The sequence below is a fragment of the Cucurbita moschata genome, unplaced genomic scaffold (assembly GCF_002738365.1).
Source record: "Cucurbita moschata cultivar Rifu unplaced genomic scaffold, Cmos_1.0 Cmo_Scf00085, whole genome shotgun sequence".
In the NCBI taxonomy this organism is placed as follows: Eukaryota; Viridiplantae; Streptophyta; class Magnoliopsida; order Cucurbitales; family Cucurbitaceae; genus Cucurbita; species Cucurbita moschata.
In genome coordinates this window covers 418,155-438,483 of record NW_019268601.1, presented here as the reverse complement: position 1 = coordinate 438,483, position 20,329 = coordinate 418,155, and the positions used below count along the sequence as shown (strand labels likewise).

The 20,329-nt window shown below is 36.9% G+C and overlaps 2 protein-coding genes and 1 non-coding gene across 3 annotated transcripts; 2 read left to right on the top strand and 1 right to left on the bottom strand.

The window, feature by feature from the left end:
* Positions 1 to 478: 478 nt before the first annotated feature.
* LOC111439024 (aspartyl protease family protein 2-like) lies at positions 479 to 2,558 on the top strand. The gene has a single exon (XM_023076757.1). The coding sequence runs from the start codon at positions 709 to 711 to the stop codon at positions 2,386 to 2,388; it is 1,680 nt and encodes a 559-aa protein (XP_022932525.1). The 5' UTR covers positions 479 to 708; the 3' UTR covers positions 2,389 to 2,558.
* Positions 2,559 to 6,640: 4,082 nt separating this feature from the next.
* TRNAM-CAU lies at positions 6,641 to 6,712 on the bottom strand. Its single transcript has one exon. It is a non-coding gene; the product is annotated as a tRNA-Met (tRNA).
* Positions 6,713 to 14,942: 8,230 nt separating this feature from the next.
* On the top strand, positions 14,943 to 18,161 carry LOC111439033 (protein SENSITIVE TO PROTON RHIZOTOXICITY 1-like). Its single transcript, XM_023076770.1, has 2 exons — positions 14,943 to 15,373; positions 16,449 to 18,161. The coding sequence occupies exon 2, from the start codon at positions 16,500 to 16,502 to the stop codon at positions 18,018 to 18,020; it is 1,521 nt and encodes a 506-aa protein (XP_022932538.1). The 5' UTR covers positions 14,943 to 15,373; positions 16,449 to 16,499; the 3' UTR covers positions 18,021 to 18,161.
* The last annotated feature ends 2,168 nt before the right edge of the window (positions 18,162 to 20,329 follow it).

Genomic DNA, 20,329 nt, shown 5'->3' with positions numbered 1-20,329 from the left:
GTTTATCATATATATTATATTTGATATTTTATTATAAGGCAAATATCTAACATTTGCCTTATTACTATAGGTACCATATCCTTGTAATTTATTTGATTATAAATAAGATAACTTTCACACCATTTAGGTGTGGTGGATTCAGCAAACATTCACAGATCGGATTCTCTATTTATTTATTTTTAAAATTTTTATAAAATATTATTCCAAAGGATTTTCAATATAATTATATTTAAAAAATAAAATATCCTATTTAATTTAATAATATTTATAGACCAAAAAAACCCATTGAAACTAATTTAAAAAATAATTTAAATTTCAAAATTACATAATTTAATTATATATATATATATATATATATTGTATATTGTATGCCCTCAATTTAATTAAATTTAAATATCTCGAAATATTTATATGAAAGCGCGTTGAATTGAATTGCGCCCTCTTTGAATCCACCAAATTTATTACAAATCCCTAATATCGTTCTTATTTATTTCATTTCTCTCTCTCTCTCTCTCTAACTCTTCTCCTTCTCTCTCCTCCCCGTTTTCGCGCTTCTCTTTTCCGGGATTTCGTCTCCTGGTCTTCACAATTCCTGTTTGCTTTGTTGTCTTGAATCTGGTTTCGTTTCACTTTCTGGATTTGATTTTGTTCCTCTGTGAGATCTGTGAAATTAGTTGATTCTTCCATCTCTCATTTGAGTGATGCGTAATGGAGTTTCTCGGTTACCAAACAGGATGTAGCAGAGGTTTTCAGAGTTGTAAACTGTTTGTTTTATTGATTTCCTTTTTGCTTTTCTCTGCCGTATTTGATTCGATTGCAGAAGCGCATGTTCGTCAAGGATTTAACAACTCCAATCGCTCTGGTATTTTCGGAATCGATTTGGGGGAAAATCTTAGTTCCGGTATTGCGGCTTCATCCGCTAGTGCTCCGTGTAGCTTTGGAAATGAAGGTGAAGAACAAGGAGAGGTAGAGAGTTTAATGGCGGATTCAGTGAAGCAATCGGTGAAGCTTCACTTGAAGAAGCGGTCAATGAGTCGAGAAACCGAACCTAAGGAATCGATTACTGAATCTGCAGTTAGGGATTTGGCAAGAATCCAGACGCTTCATACGAGAATCGCTGAGAGGAAGAATCAAGATATGACTTCGAGGTTGAAGAAGAGCAACGTTGAGAAAATGAAACTGGCGGAGGAGGCGGTTTCTCCGGCTCCGTCGCAGGAATCTTACGCCGATTACTTCTCCGGTCAGCTTATGGCTACTTTGGAATCCGGCGTTAGTCTCGGCTCTGGTGAGTACTTCATCGACGTCTTCGTCGGTTCTCCGCCCAAACATTTCTCTCTGATTCTCGATACTGGAAGTGATTTGAACTGGATTCAATGTGTCCCTTGCTACGATTGTTTCGAGCAAAACGGGCCTCATTACAACCCTAAAGATTCAATTTCTTTCAGAAACGTAACCTGTAACGATCCTCGATGTCAATTAGTTTCGTCTCCAGATCCACCGCAGCCGTGCAAAATCGAGACTCAATCGTGCCCTTATTTCTACTGGTACGGCGATAGTTCGAACACCACAGGTGATTTCGCGCTTGAAACTTTTACAATCAATCTAACCTCGTCGGGGAAGTCGGAGTTTCGGAAAGTGGAGAATGTGATGTTTGGATGTGGCCATTGGAACAGAGGTCTCTTCCATGGCGCCGCTGGACTATTAGGGCTTGGCCGAGGACCGCTCTCTTTCTCCTCGCAGCTTCAATCGCTCTACGGCCATTCCTTTTCCTACTGTCTTGTCGATCGAAACAGCGATACAAGCGTGAGCAGCAAGCTGATTTTCGGCGAAGACAGAGATCTATTAACTCATCCAAAACTGAATTTCACATCTCTGATCAACGGAAAGGAAAATCCAGTCGACACATTCTATTACCTGCAAATCAAATCGATATACGTCGGAGGCGATAAACTCCACATCCCGGAGGAGATCTGGAACCTCTCCGCCGACGGTGCCGGTGGAACAATCATCGATTCCGGCACAACTCTCAGCTATTTCTCGGATCCGGCTTACCAGATCATCAAAGAAGCATTCATGAGGAAAGTGAAAGGCTACAAACTGGTTGATGATTTTCCGATCTTACATCCTTGCTACAACGTGTCCAGCGTCGACAAATTGGAATTTCCAGAATTCGGAATCCAGTTCGCGGACGGTGCGGTGTGGAACTTTCCGGTGGAGAATTACTTGATCAGAATCGAGCAATTGGATATAGTGTGCTTGGCGATGTTAGGAACTCCAAAATCGGGGCTGTCGATCATCGGAAATTACCAGCAGCAGAATTTCCACATATTGTACGATACGAAGAACTCCAGATTGGGGTACGCGCCGATGAAATGTGCAGAAGTTTGATTTAACTCCATGTCTAAACATAATTTTAATCTTAGCAGGAAGAAGAAGAAGAAGAACACAGTTCTTTTTTTTTTTCTTTTTTTTGTATTATTAATTTATTTTTTTAGTATTAACAATTTAATTTTTCTCCTATAAAAAAGAGGGGGAGCATAATGCATATAGAAATTGGGTGATTTTGTAGTGACCAAAAAAGGCAACATAGCATATTTCTTTTCTATTTTTTCATAATTCTAAAATTTGGTTTCTTTATCCTTAATTTTTATTAATATATATATACATATTTCTTGGATCGAACTCATCTAAAACCGTGCAACTCGATCACGCTCTTGACAAGAGAATGGTCGTATTGTATACCAACTCATAATCATAGGACACTGACTCTTGTCAATCAAGACAAGATCACTATTAACAATTAACTAACGACTCTTTAATAGTTCTCACCTCATGCAATTATCGTAGGGGAGCGATCCTACTTCATTTCCAACTATCGATGGTACTATATACACCGTTGAAAATCAAGACATATTCACAATTATAAGGTAGTTGGTGAAATTCTAATTGTCTCTACATAGTATGATCATTATAAAATTATAAATCATATGCGAGTTCATAATCATGTTTCCTATAATACATGTAGTTTATTCATTTTCTAGAATCAATCAATACATTATCCATAATTAAATGCATAATCACTTATTCTAAATCACACGCTTTCACTCATCAATTCAATAATGTAATCAAAATTATGTTGGGATTTATGTCATAAAATTTCGTAATTAATAATTTAACTTTAAAATAAATTTATTATTTTGATTACAATTTAATATTATCTATCATATAAAAAGTTCAAGGTAACATGTGTTTGACATGTAAGAAAATCATACTCAAGTATTAACCTAAAGAGTTTATAAGGTATGAACAAGGTTGGAGCCTTGTGACAACCCAATTTTTTGATTCGAGTCGCTACTAAATTAAAACATACTTAGAATCGTAAAATTAAAAAAAAATCGCATTTAAAAAGAACATAAATGCATTTTTCTTACCAATTCAAAATAAAGTTTGAATATATTGAATAGAGTAAATAAAATAATTTAAAATAATAATACAGTCGGAAAACAGCTTGGCAGAACTGCTTCAAATCCACTTCCATCCTCAACTAGCTCCTTAAATATGAGAGAAAGACTCAGCAAGTAGCCTACTTGTATGCTCTTAATCATGTCTTAGAGTATGCTAGAGTACAATACTCTTTCTTATAATGCTTGGTTCTTGATCCTAATCTTAGTTGTTGTCCTTGTCTTTCGTTTTTTTTTTTTTTATTCTTGAGTGACACTATGACACACTTTATAATTGTTACAAATATTTTGATCTAAATCGCTCATGCTGAGACATGTGAGTGGATGTATCATATATAATGAGTTTGCATAAGACTAAACATCTAAATATTTAATCTTTTTTTATAAATCATTTAATTGAGAAAATTTATATTTCATAAAATAATCGTATGCGACTCGATCTTAATTCTGAGTGAATAATGAACTTTTTACTGTGTGAAGGCTTACCATTTGATTTTGTAACACCCGAGCCCTGGATACAAATTTTAATACCTAATTTATTTCTTTAGTGTTTGAATTCGTGAGATTTATTATAGGTTGTAGAGGTTTGGAAAATCATAAAAGAAAATAGTCAAGTCAAACTTCAATGGGGTATTTTGGTCATTTCCACTCCTAGCTTAATCCGTGGACACCTCTCGATTCACCCAATAAAAGTTCGATTGTGTCAAACTTCTTTCAATTAATTCTCTATAAGAATTTTGTGGAGAAGCATTCTAGACTCTTGAACCGTCCAAAACTATTCAGAATTAAGGAAGAATGTACGGTAATTTTTTTTTTTTTTTTAAAGTCTTCGTTCTCGATTTTTCTTCACATCGATAAGATTTTTGAGGAATTAAGTTCTCAAATTTTAATATGATGATCTTGTACGGTTTTTGTGCATTATTCGTGAAGAAAATTTGAGTGAATCAGAATAGAGGTAGGAGTTCTTGTGTTTGTTAAGAACTATAAGCATTGAATTTTTAGCCGATTTAGGACTCAATTATATCTTCTTGTGATTCAAAATTAATTACAAGAAAAATATTCTTGTCAAGACAAATTGATATGAACCAACAGACATCAATCATACAATATATTTCAATGAAGATGTGAAGAAAATATTGTTGAAATTATCCAAAGATATTTCAATTCATACTACATTCAACAAGAATAAAGCTTCATGTTATAAATTTTGGGTGGATTACAATTTAAAGTAATTTAGATTTATTTTATTTCATTAATGTATTTTAAGACTTTTAATTTACTTTAGGTTACAATTACATAATGATTAATTATGACAATTGAGTATGAATGTTACGACTCTTAGAATGCCTTTAGTAGTTTCATTTTGAGGCTATATAAAGCCTAGATTGTATTTGTAGAGACTTGAAAAATGTAGAAAAAGAAGCATTTGTGCTATTCTTTAGTCAATGACTAAGTTTCTTTCAATTCTATATAGTTTAGGTTGCATGTAGAATCATTCAAGCTCGACATGATCAATCTTGTTTGTGGAGTGATTCGAATCTCAATCAAGTGTTCTTGTCTTGAGATATTTGATCAACAAGAATCATTCAAGCTAGACATGATCGATTTTGCTTCTGGAGTGATTCGAATCTCAAACAATATTCTTGTCTTGAGATATTCAATCAACAAGGTAATCCGTATCTTACTCCCCTTGTAGTGATTCCTTATCTTATCACAAATTAAAACTCTATACCCTTGTGAAGAAATCATATCGAAGGATATGGGGTGATAGTGGGTTGGAGCAATGCATCAAACATCTTGCGGTGACACGTGTAGTATTAGATATGACCCAAGAATCGACGTATGGCTTGACCTGAAACCATCCACCCAAACTTTGACCCGTGACTAGTTACTAGTGAACTGACCCAAACTGTGACCCGACCTGTGGTTAGTTAAGCATGACATGCATGCATGAAGCCTACGCATGGAACCCTCCTTGAGCAATGCATCAAACATCTTGCGGTGACACGTGTAGTATTAGATATGACCCAAGAATCGACGTATGGAGCAATGCATCAAACATCTTGCGGTGACACGTGTAGTATTAGATATGACCCAAGAATCGACGTATGGCTTGACCTGAAACCATCCACCCAAACTTTGACCCGTGACTAGTTACTAGTGAACTGACCCAAACTGTGACCCGACCTGTGGTTAGTTAAGCATGACATGCATGCATGAAGCCTACGCATGGAACCCTCCTTGAGCAATGCATCAAACATCTTGCGGTGACACGTGTAGTATTAGATATGACCCAAGAATCGACGTATGGCTTGACCTGAAACCATCCACCCAAACTTTGACCCGTGACTAGTTACTAGTGAACTGACCCAAACTGTGACCCGACCTGTGGTTAGTTAAGCATGACATGCATGCATGAAGCCTACGCATGGAACCCTCCTTGAGCATGTGCAAGCACATGAGTTGTTTTTTAACCTGTTCAATTGTTTTCCGTTTCGGCTTAGATATTGATCGTAATTTTACTTTAATCAAGACCTACCAATGAGTTTTCACGAAATTTGGAGCTTCCAACTAGTAGAAAGCAAGCTTGGGAGGGCATGCTTCATCCACAAAAATTTTAGGCAAGCAGTACTTAGAGGATCGCTAGATCGTGCTAGCATGTGAACATATCATACCTTACATAATTAGAATATGCATGTTTAGGAGTCTAGAAGGGATATTTTTATGAGAATATTATATAGGGATATTTTTATGAGAATATTATATATGATATGAAAAATTACTAAAATGCCCCTAGGACGAGAATTTAATTTACATGCCTACTTATTTTGCTTGAAAGGAGGATGATATATTATGGCTTGTGCTCCAAGTAATTGATGAACGTTATCTCCCCTTGAGAGTGCTTGAATGTTTAGATTATGATATATGCACTTTAGGCGATTGATACAAATATCTCTCGTATGCATGAATGATTAGAATGAGTTCTCTGTGCTTTATATGATCGATAGGAATATCTCCCTAGAAAAGTATGCATGAATCTAGTTAAGCTTAGGATGTTAGAGCTAAAGCGATTTTCGAGTTGACGTTGCGTATTTATCGTGTGTAGGAACAAAATCCCGACTCTTTGGACTAAAGCTTCCAAGTAGTAGGTTATGGTTATGATGAAGTTCACCTAACTTTATGAGAGCCAAGTTTCGATCTTGGGACCTGTGGGTTATGGGCCCACCACGCTTCCGCTGCGCCACTCTGATATGTTGACAACCATTCTAATTAGAGTATTGTAGAGGTTGATGATAACATATTATCTTCGATTGTTAAGTTTATAAGAGTACCTTGAAAACAAATTATACCTTTACAATCGGTAAACAGACAAGCTTGTAACTAAAATCGATGTTTTAATAATGAAGTCATAAAAAATGTGTTGGAAGGGAACAAAACATGTCTAACTCACCTCCAAACGCTTCCAAAGTCGAACATAACTCAGTTTCTAAATGGTTGAGGAATCATAGTTTTTCGTTATGGATTGTATAGTTCATTCTCGCCTCACTTATTCTAAATATTGTTTCGATAATAACATTGATGTATCAACATAGAATATCATCACTCGTTCAAAATTCATTTGAGAATCGTTTGATTGAACGTCTTGTTTAAGATTTCAATAAATAAAGTACCTGAGAATAGGATGTGTTGCATAGATATTAGAATTTTAGTTATTTTATTTTTATTAAGTCAAATTATTAAAATTATTTAAAATAGTTTAATTTTCATACATTAATAAGTGTATTAAAATTTATTTAGTAATAATTTTAATAATTATCTTGAAATAAATAATTTTAATAAAATTATATACAAATTAAATAAAGTGGAGTAAATTATTTTAAATGATATATACTTATAAATGGATAAGAAGTTACACATGTTCCATCGAGACCTATTGAGATTCAAAAATGTCAACTACAGGTCTTGAACGTAAGCGGTATTTTTATTAAATCAGATTCGTAAAGGAATGAAATTGAAATCTCAAATTGAGACATTTCCCTTAGAAATTCGATCATCAATTTTATCATTTCTAAATTTCAAGTAATTCTTGTGATAGAATTGCATCCGAGCCATTCAATCAAGTTTTGATCAAGTTCGATTGTCAATTTTGTCATTTCTAAGTTTCAAGCCATTCTTATGATAAAATTGCATTCGAGTCATTCAATCAAGCCTTGATCAAGTTCGATCTTGTGATAGAATTACATCCGAGTCATTCAATCAAGCTTTAATCAAGTTCGATTGTGGAGTGACTCAAGCCATTGACACAACTCATTCAATCAAGTCTTGATCAAGTTCGATTGTGGAGTGACTCAATTTAGAATAAGGTTCCAAATCTTACTACTACATCTTTGATCGTGAGAGGTAATCTAATTCTAGCCTTATCTCTTAGTTGATCCGAATCTTACTTCTAGATCTTTGATCGTAAGAGATAATCTAATTCTAGTCTTATCTCTTGGTTGATCCGAATTTTGTATAATGGAGTATTAATTTATTTGATTAAAAGGTTCTTGCTCCAACAAAAAGCTTGGATTCTTAAGCTAAAAATTAGGGTTATCTTATCATAAATCATATATTATTAATAAAAAATAATTATTACAATATGATATTAAATTAATTATAATTAATTATAGTCCATAACTGTTAGTCGAAAATTTAATTTGAATCCATTAATTATATTCCCACCAACCAAACACCCCCTTCATGCACCTCACATATCAATAATATATTAATTATTAAAAATGCATTTTAAATATATGCATTAGTAATATATCAACACTTATTTAAAATGAAATTTAAAGATTGGTGTATTCATTTAAAATATATTAATACTCATTCAAAATGCATTTAAAGTGTTACATTGTATCCGTGGCATATTGATACTCATTTAAAATGTAATTTAAGTACAGATTATTACAGTTACATCAATGTTGTAAGACACGTGTCTCGACGGGAATTAATTTTTTTTTATTTTTACTTTAAAATTTTAACTTCCTAATTTGATTAAGGCTCTTAGAGGTCAAATTTTAGGATGAATTAGAATAAAAAAAATGTTTAGAAAAATCACCCGAGCCCAAGAAAAATATATAAAATAGTGAAAAATTAGAAAAATGGTCAAAGTCAATCTTAAAGGGTATTTTGGTCGTTTCCACCATCCACCTAAATCATGTAACTGAATGTGAATTAATTAGGAGATGTGGGTATTCTAATCGTCACGAGGAGGCATTTTCGAGCCAAGGTCCCTTCCAAGATCTTTTCAAAGTGTTGTGGAAATTCGGTATGGATATTTGAATCGTCCAAATCCATAAAAAAAAATGAGTTGAATCGAGTTGCATAAAAAAAGATACATAAATACGAAGAAAATAAGAAAAACTATGAAAATTGTGATGAATTTGGAACTCGTGTTGAAGAAGATCAAACGTGGGTTACACGTGTTGATCAACGAACAAAAGAACAAATCTAGCATCCATCGAGACACATTTCAAACGGTGAGAGAAACAACGCATTAGGCCTTGGAACGGGCCACATGTCAGTAGAGGCCAGGAGACGTGTGCAACGACATTAAATTTTTCCTATTTAATCTAAGGTCATTATTATACTTCTAATCTTACATTTAATGCAGAGTTGCTTTAATGAATACTTTATAGTTTCGACATTAATTCATACCTCCTTTATTACCTCGTGGATAAATAAATACAAGGGAAAGAAAGAAAAAACAATGTTGAATTAAATACCCTATATTACTAACATATCATTCATAACTTCACATAACATAAACAGTCAACAGTTAACATAATCTATTATGTTTCATAACATAAACAATCACATAATTCATACATCATATAGTCATATCACATAATGAAACATGGTGCATGCAGGGGCCACAGGGCACGCACCATCATACAACACGTAGTAAGCTAACTCCAACAGTAAGGTCACTCACCTCGATGGCCTTGGCCGAAGTCACTCACAACAAGCTAATCCCAACGGTTAAATACGTTCTATAATAACCACATAAAAACTTAGTAACCTTTCATAACCTACCCTAGCCAAATCTCATGCTATTTATCAAAATAAACTCCCGACCTAGAAACCTTTCATAACATACCCTAGCCAAATCTCATTCTATTTATCAAAATAAACTCCCGACCCAATTTGTCTTTGACAGTTAGGAACCATACTGACTTCAAATGGTAAAACTAAGGGTAGAAACGACTTCAGAAGGGCTGAATACCTTAGAATTGATATATTATTGTGATACCGAGCCGCCAAGCTGACCAACTAAGTCGCCAAGTCGAGCTGCGGGAATTGACAAAACCGAGACGATTTCGTACATGTGTGAGTTGAGCCGCACTGTGTACGCGTGCGAAGCTGCCGGAGATGTTGGGCATGCGTCTACGGCTCGACCCGATTCCAAAAACCTCACCTTCCTTACCCGACAAACGACGAAACCCTAGTTTCCGCCTCCCCGATTCCGGTGACGCGCTGACGATCCCACAACGTCCTCAACACCAATTTCCAACGGTCAACCTTCTTTGACACAATGATCCCGACATCAATACCTTACTTCCACTCGATTCTTCCTCTGGAGAGTAACCCCGACATCCCGGAAGAAAGTTTGGAGAGAAAATCGTTTTCAAGGGAGGTAAAAGGTTGGACATAGGAATATAAAAATAATCTCAAGACATTTACTAATAAGACATTCTAGAGTTTTAGGAAAAGGAAACTTAGAGAAATATGAATGTTTTTATTAGGTAATAAAGGTAATAAAAGTCTAGTAGAAAATCCTTCGATTTTCGAGGAGATTACATTTAATTAATTATTTTATTTTTATTTTATTCAAAAAATTTAATTTGATTTTATTCCAGAAACTGGAATTGTTACAATTTTCATTAAGGTAATAACTTCCTTATTGAAAATTGCATCTCTTCCGACGAGAATAAATGCATAACATAATATCTTATCATCTATAGAAATAAAAATAAAATTTTAACCAAATAAGGCAAAAATGGAAAATCTTAATCGTTACAATCAGTGTCGAGTATTGGGCTGACATCTGTCCGTATGTGGATTGGGCTTGCGGGTTTGAGTTCGGTTTGCGACTGACAAGTTAGACCGATGCGCTGATTGGGTTGGGCTGAGGCACAGTTTGGGTCGTGGACATTGGACTCATCTGGGTGGATTTTCAGTTCGGGGCGCGGGTCGGGATTCGTCTTCTTCGCCCGATTATTAGAGGAATTCTGGCGAGCTTTCTCTCTCTTTGGTAACGTCGTTTTCGATGTCCTTTTTCTCCTTTTTCTTTCGTTTCCGAGTCTCCTCTTCCCCCTATTCTCGTTTATGGTGTTTGTTTGGCTCGTATAAGCCGAAAGCTTCTAGGTCTGAAACGATTCAAAAACCCCAAAAATTGGGTCACAACAAATGTTATACTCGAAATGGATTTTAAATGAATATTGACATACCATTTGAGTATCTCAATTAACTTCTATACCAAATATAAAGTATATAAATATACTATTGATATTTGGCTCGTATATGAAATATGAAGTACATAAGATATATTATCAATATACTGGGAGGGTCGAGAGAGGCTTATTGCACGATCCACCTAACTCAACTAAGCTAATGTACAAAATATGAAGTATATTATATAATATTGATCTATCGACCTACAAAACTATAAAATATATCATATATATTATTACTATACGACTAATATACGAAATAGAAAGTGGATTAGATGTATATCTGTATTACAAAACCAACACAGATTCTTTCATAAAGTTTTGTCCTGCTATTGAAAAAGAAGGTGCACCTTGTTGGTATTGATAGTAACCTTTAATTTTTTTAAGTCTTAGTCATCTAATTCTTAGGTAACACCCCTAATTTTCTTCTTTAGATAAGAGACGTTACTATATGCATGCCTTTAATTACATACGCAGAAATTTAAACAAAACATTTCAAACGAAACTGTGGACTTATACGGTTAATTTAAAACAAGAATTAAAAATAACAATATCATCAAATATAAAACCTTGACATAATTTTTTTTAGTACGTAAATGAATAGCCACCTATGAAACTACGGATCGAAAACAATGCATACTACTATCCTACCTTATCTTCCATTGCCATTCTAGCATTCACCAAAATCCGTGCAAGGACAATTTATCTTTACTTGAAAAATAAGGGTAGTACGTGACTTGAGTATTTTAAGAAATACTCAGTAAGTAACCCTACTATTAGGGTTGAGTAATGTTCCTTTGAAACAACATAACATGACTTTGAGCTCTTTCTAGTTCGGGTAAGGTTGAATGTGTGGTACGTCCCCACGCATGACCCACGTATGAGCAGATGGACCCACCAAGCAGGCTCATATACGTACTTATGGGCTTGACTTCATGCTTATGCATCGTTGGACGCCACAAAGGGGAAAGATCCACATATTATCATGGCAAACATAAATATCGAAGGCACGCGTCCGTACTAACATAACGAAACAGGGAAATACCCTGATGTACATGACATACATAAATGCATGAGGTTCCAATAGTTTAAAATCATAGCATAAAATAATAATCATTTCGTTCTTCTTTTCATCTGTGTCATGATACATATCATGGATTTCATCTTACACCATCATATAATCTATAATAATCGTTTAACATGGCAAAGCACAACATTACATACATGGTTTTTCATTTCATCATATCATGACATAATGGGACATCACATATATGTACATAACATGGCATCATATGTCATCACATAGCATACATAAGCATAACATAACATTATGACGCATGCAAGGACCACGGTGCAAACGTCATACATTATGCAATTTTACCAACACCAACGGTAAAGTCACTTACTTGTTTGGCATTGGCCGGAGTCCCTAACTATTTTATAGCTGTTTCGAGATTATACTTCAACGTACAATTTAACCTCTACATATCTAGATCACACTCTTAGGACATATTATTAAACTTAGTTTAGCTAATCATATTGATTACTCCTCATTTTGGCTAAAATATATTGAATTTGAGTAAATTTCCCTACGGACCTCAAATACCCCAAATAAAGTCAAAAACAGTTTCGAGAAGGTCAAAAACATAGGAAATGGTACTAAAATTGTATATTGAGTTGGATATGCCGTTAAAGCCTAGTGAGTTGAGCCGAGGAGCACACTGATGAACAAGTCAAGACGAGCCACGACTAGGGTAGGAGCACGCGTCTGGCACGTGCGTGGCTAGGGAAACACGGTCGTCGCTTGTGGTCGAGCCACGTACTTTGGGTCGGGTCTATGAAAGTCGCGAGTCGCATTCAAGTTGGCCCTAACTAGTTGCACATTCCCTATGGGTCGTGGGTCGTGTGCATTCACGTTCCTTGGGTTGTCGAATCCCATATCAACGTGGTTCAACCGATTCGAATGCTCAACCCGAGAATTCATCCTCTTCACCAACCTCCTGAAACCGCAACCCTAACTTTCTCTCTTCTTCGATTTGCACTCCGACAACCTCATGCCGATTCCAACCATTGGTTGTTCACCAATCACTAGCACAACAACACTAAAGTGTTCTTGTCACTAGCGCTCGCTGAAAAGAAAATCGAAAATTCATCAGCGATCTCAACCTCGCAAACACTCAATTCTGTAATTCTAGCGTGTGTGTTTTGTAGAGCGGAGTGGAAAGTACTGAATGACTTGAGGGAATGCACATGAGATCAAGTGGGAAATATGCACGTGAGATTTGAAAGCTTCCTCTTCTTTATTAAGTTGTCACATGCTCACTAATTTCTACCTTAGTTCGTTCCAGAACCACATATTACTGAAAGAGGTCCACTCTGATATCATTTGTAACTTTCCATATCTAAGGTTCGAATTAGGATTTGAAATCCAGATTCAATACCTACGTGCCTTAGCATTCTCCTGCATCCCATGCGACATGGTTACGTTACTTACTTCTTGCTTCTAAAACTAAAGACTCTCCCCACAAACCAACATGGATCACTCACATACAACCGAGGAAAATTTATACGAGGTTACCCAACATAAAATTGTTCAAAGTAAAGTATGCTAAACTTTGACATTCTTATGGTTGAACCATCCGAAAGAAAGGTACACCTTAATTGGTACAGGTCGGGACGAGATTTGAAGCTAAAATAATAATAATGAATAAAATAAAATAAAAGAGATGAACTTTTAAAGAGAATATGGTAATGTTAATTTGTGTTAAAAGACATGATTTTACATAGAAAGTAGTGAACTAGTCCACTCTATTTCTAATCTCTAGTTTCAAACTTACCATATATATATATATTTAATAATACTAATAAATTTATGTTTGCTTTAGTGTTCATACTAATTTTTCAACTATTGATTTTGTCCCTGGATCTAGGCGCTGTGTGTCACAATCGCGATTTCTAGGCAACGTATTTGGCGATTGTAGGCACCCACTTTCAGCACTGAGTGAGTCAAGCCTACTTCAAGTCACGTTGCCTATGGTCGGACAACGTGAATACAAACCTCGAGTCTCGATTTCAAGAGAAGGTTTTAGAAAGCGGGGGAGAGAGGTTTTGGAAAAAGAGTTTTGAAAGCAAGAGAGAGAGAGATTGGCGTTATATAGCATGCAAGCAAAAAGTCAACAATAACGGCTTAAACAGTATATAATTATTCTGGGCAGGGATAATCTGACAACTAGTCGCATCTCCCTATAGTACATTTTGAGGCATTTCATGTCTACCTAGTCATGATATCGCTGAAATGTCATACTCTTAAAGAAAACAAGAAAGAAATAATACAACATGAAAGCAGTAAAAGAGAGCAATAAAGTAGTACAAGGCAAAGGTTTTGGCGTGTCACAGGCATGTGGACATGGGTGACATGTCTTGAACAAGCATGATCGTGACACTGTGCATATCAACCCCTGCAGTGCTACAACTTAAGCATAATTGACTCTCATATTTTGTGAAGGTTCAGCAAATAGGCTCTTTAAGTAACCAATAGATTAAAAAATTTATCCTCAACACTAGAAGTTCTATGATCTGTTCGTCCATTTTAGATAATAGAAAGCTATTTAAAACAAACAAAAGTTCAAAAATTGAAGTGGTTGTGAAGATCCTCAAGAACACGAGGACTAGTAAATGAACTCAATCAAAGAAAAAGATACCCGAGGAGTTCGATGATTATTTGAACGTCCGCCATCATCCGTTTAGTTGCTTATGCAACGAACTCTACAGTAAAATGAGTATATACCTGTAATGGTATCTCATTGCCCACAGATATTATCCTTTTTGGGTTTTTTCTTCTGAACCTCTCCTCAAAATTTCTAACGGATGCGAGATCTGACAGTAGTGTTATTTGTACTAAATTATAAAAAAAATTTAATAAAAGTTGCAATATTATCCTCGATCTCTCGCCAGTCTCAACCTTCCCCAGTCAAATTCCCCTCCATTATTTTATTACGCTCTTAATTTTCTCTTTGGATTCGAAACCCTCTTTGGATTCGAAACAATCCCTCCATTGGATCGAACTCAAGGTCAAAAGGTATATACAATTCAATCACTCCAATGGGGAAAAATCATCCAACGTTGATGGGTCCCATTCTTCCTTCTTCTTCTTCTTCTTCTTCTTCTTCTTCTTCTTCTAATCCCATGTTTCCACTCCCAAAAACCCCACATCGATTCATGCCTCTGATTCCGCCCACTCCCATTCAACGGACCTGATTCGTGCGGTTGGCCGATCGCTTTTCATGCTATAACCCACTTCACTTTCGCTTCTCTGTTTTTTGTTTCTGTTTTTCTCTTCAGGATTTGGAGCAGCCATCGACGAGGAGATTGATTGATCGGTTCATCGATTGAATGAACTGGAATCGTGAATCGGTAAATTTCCTTTCGATCGTGGCTGTTTTTTTTGGAATGGATTGGATTTTGTTGATCTGTTTATGGCTATTTTTGTTGTTTGTTGTTTGTTGTTTGTTGATTGAGATGGTTTCTGCTTGCTTGCTGCAATTTGGGGTTTGTGTTGTTGATTTAGATTTGTAAACGGAGATTATTGAATGTTTTGTTTGGGGAAATAAATTGAATGAAATGGATTATTGGAGGATTTCCTTCGGTTGTGAGATCCAACATCGGTTGGGGAGGAGAACGAAACACCTTTTATAAGGGTTTAGAAACCTTTCTCTAGCATATGCATTGGGGAAGCCTGACAGGGAAAATCCAAAGAGGACAATATCTACTTGCGGTGGGCTTGAGCTGTTACAAATGGTATCAAAGTCGAGGCGGTGTGCCAGTAAGGACGCTAGGTCCTTTTGGGGGGTGGATTTTGCAGGGGTCCCACATCGATTGGAGAAAGGAACGAGTGCCAATGAGGACGCTGGGCCTTGAAGGGGGTGGATTGTGAGATCCCACATCGGTTGGGGAAGAGAACGAAACACTCTTTATAAGGGTGTGGAAATCTTTCCCTAGCAGACGCGTTTTTAAGCCTTGAGTGGAAGCCCGAAATGGACGAAAGGGAAATTGGAGAAAGAAACGACGAGTGCCAACGATAATGCTTGGCCCCAAAGGGAGGTGGATTGTGAGATCCCACATCGATTGGGGAGGAGAACGAAACCTTATAAACACCCTTTACAAGGGTGTGGAAACCTTTCCTTAGTAGACGTGTTTTAAAGCCTTGAGGGGAAGCCCGAAAGAGAAAGTCCAAAGAAGTCAATATCAGCTAGCGGTGGGCTTGGGCGGCCGTTAAACGTTCTCTTTTTTGGAAATTTGACTTTCTTTCTAAATGATTCATTCTTGTTTTTCCTTTATTTCTGTTTGATCAATGAACATGAACTCTTCTCTGATCGAACTAAGCTCCTGAGCTGATGAATTTTGGCAAAACTGATTGGTTTGTTCTTGTTTCTTTGGTTTTTGTGTTCATCATGCTGTTCATCATGGATTTGTTTGAAACTTGTTGCAGATTCAAATCATACAGTATTGAATCTTTGTTAGTAGAGATAAGTTTTTGAAGATGGAGCCTGAAAATAGGTTATGTAGCTCTGAAGTTTGGGCAAAATCTTCATCGTTTCCTAATATTAATGTTCAGCAACCTTCACAGAAATGGGTAGATCCTTCCATTTTAGACTATGATATGGAACAACCTTTCCAAGAATTCGAAGAACGGATCGAATCGAAGGCCTCCCTAACGTGTAGCCCGAATCAACGAATCGAAATCTTAGATAAAGATAGTAATGAGCTGAATGCAGGACTTCTAGCTAGTAAAATTCAAGATTGGGACCCGAGAGCGATGCTGAATAATCTTTCATTTCTTGAGCAGAAGATTCATCAGCTTCAGGAACTCGTGCATTTGATCGTTGGCCGGAGGAACCAAGCCTTGGGGAGTCCCGATGAACTCGTAGTTCAGCAACAACAGCTGATAACGGCTGATCTAACTTCGATTATTGTTCAGTTAATCTCGACAGCTGGTAGTCTGCTTCCTTCTGTAAAGCATAAGTTGTCTGCAGCTGTTCCTCCGGTCGGGCAGCTTGAGCAACTCGAGCAGCTCGACAGGGTTCTTTTTGCATCTGGACCTAGGACTAATAGTGGTGATGGAACCAAACTCCCTGAGCTTCCAACCCAAGTAGAGGAAAATAGCAAATGTGGGAAGGAACAGAACATGGCTGTTGAAGAAAACGAATCAAAGGACGAAGAAGACGCCGATGAACACGAGAATCTCCCACCCGGTTCATACGAAATACTGCAGCTAGAAAAAGAAGAGATTCTAGCACCTCACACACATTTCTGTCCAATATGTGGAAAAGGGTTCAAGAGGGATGCAAATTTACGAATGCACATGAGGGGTCACGGTGACGAGTATAAAACCGCAGCTGCCCTGGCTAAACCGAACAAAGAGTCGAGTTCCGAGACGATGCTAATCAAGAGATATTCCTGTCCGTTCACCGGCTGCAAACGGAACAAGGATCATAAGAAGTTTCAGCCTCTGAAAACCATTCTATGTGTTAAAAACCATTACAAGAGAACTCATTGTGACAAAAGCTTCACTTGCAGCAAATGTAACTCTAAGAAATTCTCTGTAATTGCTGATCTGAAAACACATGAGAAACACTGTGGGAAAGATAAGTGGCTTTGTTCTTGTGGGACAACGTTCTCTAGGAAAGACAAGCTCTTTGGACACATTGCTCTCTTCCAAGGCCACACTCCTGCGATTCCGCTCGACGAGTCGAAGGGAGCAGCCGTGTCGTTCGATCGAGGAGAACGCTCGGATAAGCTTAGGAGCCTAAATTTCAGTTTCGGGTCGATTGCTACGGGTGGAAGCTCTGTTGAAACCATAGCAGATGCAAAAGCTGGTGTTGATGATCCTCTTGGTTGCTTTTCACCTCTGAACTTCGAATCGTGTAATTTCGAGGGGTTTCACGAGTTTCCTCGACCGCCATTTGAGAATGTAGACAATGTGTTTTCATTCCTTAGCCCGGGGTCGGGTAATTACACCGAAAAATCTGGTGCGGAATCGAGCTCTAATAACCTTGAATGAATGAATGATGTTTGCTTTCCTCAGTCCTCTTGGTTTGCTGTAAAATTGCTATATGGTGTACTTTTGTAACTTGTTCAGTTCCTAAATGGATTGTTTTTCTTTTGTTTATTGGGAATCAATATATCGAGAATATTTAGATAATCGTGTTTGTTTTGAAGTATAGGTGAACGAGAATGTCTTTATACGATTCCACGAGTACCCTTTTATATAGTTATTTAATGTCATAAACGAGTTTTGAAATGTTTAGCGTATAAAGTTAAATACTACCCTCGATTTATTTGATAGTATTTGTTTTATCAAAATAGAGAAAAGTGGCGCTTCATTTGACGTTCATCCGATGGGTAGGTAAAAAGAAAGAAGGATGTTTGGCTATGTCCCCCTTGCTGTTTTGACCCGGTTCTCCCATGGATTGACCCGCAATAATACCTATGGACATAGTAAAAGAAAACGTATCTACCATGTTCACTATTGAGAGAGTTTTGTTGATTCACCGTCATTTAATAAGGATGAAATCAAGATAGGTAATGATGATATCACTCGATTTGATTGAACCGGTTGCGACGGACGGGTCTATTGAACTAAGTTTTTTGAGTCTCACACTGAAGATCTATTCACTCTATCAATAACCGACAAAAAGAGACGGATAGGGTGAGAATGGATGTAGTTGAGTTGATGGGTTGCTGTTGCTTTCTTCTAAGTCCAAGTTTCCCGCTTGTTGCTTTAGAAAGATGGCAGGGGCGCGTTAGCGCTTTACTAATATCAAACAACTAGAAAAAATAGAAAATCGACTTTCTCTTAGAGTCTCAACCACGCCTTCGCTATCACAAGAATATAGCGATCGAATAGCTATCGCTCGCTCAGCTGCTTCGCGTATTATGAAAGTCGTATTGCCCGAAGGAAGGGGGTATGCTGCAAGTACAAAGGTGAGTGGTAAGTGTAGGAGGCGTGCCCAAAGGGCAGCGGCAGCTGTGTGGTTCCACGTCGCTAGATTGAGATCTGCAGGGTGGCGTGGACTTCGACCGCCTTGTATCAGGTGAAGATAAGGGAAGGGGTGGTATTTATAAATAGAGAGCAATCATAGTACGATAGAGACGAGCGAGATTTTGACTGTTAAACCATTTTTTTTTTTAACCTTATTTTCCATTTGTTTTCAATGGTTTCCTTCTTTTCTCTTAATTTAGGTCCTATGTTGTAATGTTTTTCTTTTGTATTTCTCGGGGGATATGACTAGTTGTCAAATCCTCCCTGCTCGATGGTTATATGCTATAAGCCGTTGTTGTTGCCTTTTTGCTTCCATCACATATAACACCAATTTCAATCTTTCAAATCTTGCTTTCAAAACTCTCTTTCGAAATCTCTCTATTCTCGTTTTCTAAAAATTTTCTTCTTAAACCGGGGCCAGAGGCTCGAACATACGTTGATTGGCCATAGGCGACGCAAAAACGAATTGATTTAGCTCGCTTGTTGATGGGAAATGAGTGCTGCACAATCGCTAGTCCGCTACCATCAAAAGTGCGATTGTGACAATTAGCACATAATAGATGAGATAAATCCTTTGTATACACCTTGTAAGGCACATGTACGTTAGATATGATGCCGGAAACTTAGGTTATGCAACTTTTCTATGCCTTGTCTTATGACCCGTGATTAGTATCATATAGTATGATGTTGGTGTCATGTGGAGACGATTAGTGGACTCACCAATTCACCCCTAATCGTGAACTTGCTCAATTAACAAGAGTTTTGCATGATGTTGTAAAGATATGGGACACTCCCCTACGATTGATTGCATGATGTAGAAAATACTAGAGGTAGCCAATAACTCTTAACAGTGAACTTGTCTCGGTATATAGAGGTCTATATTCATATCCAATATTTTTTAGTAGCGGGTACAAATAGGGTCATTCTCGGGTTAGTTTATTTGCCATAAAAAAATTTCATATGGAACGGTTAGGGAATCTTCAACTATTTATTTTTCGTGAACTTGTCTACAAGGGCAAAGGTCCACATGGGTATCTAGTAATTGGTAGGTAGAGGGTCGCTTCCTTCCATATCAGTATGACATTATGAGGTCTATTAGAAGGTTGTCAGCCAATCCCTAGAAGAGAACCAATATTTCTCGTAATGTCATAATACGAATAGTTAGAGCAAACACGAGGTCAAGTCTCACTTATTTATGATACATAAGTATATGACACGGGAAATATTAAAGAGCTAACCAATTCACCTTAAGATCCTATAGAGAACCCCGATGAATAGATGTGCTACAAAGAGCTGAGTGATGAGACATCACGATATGATGAGAATTT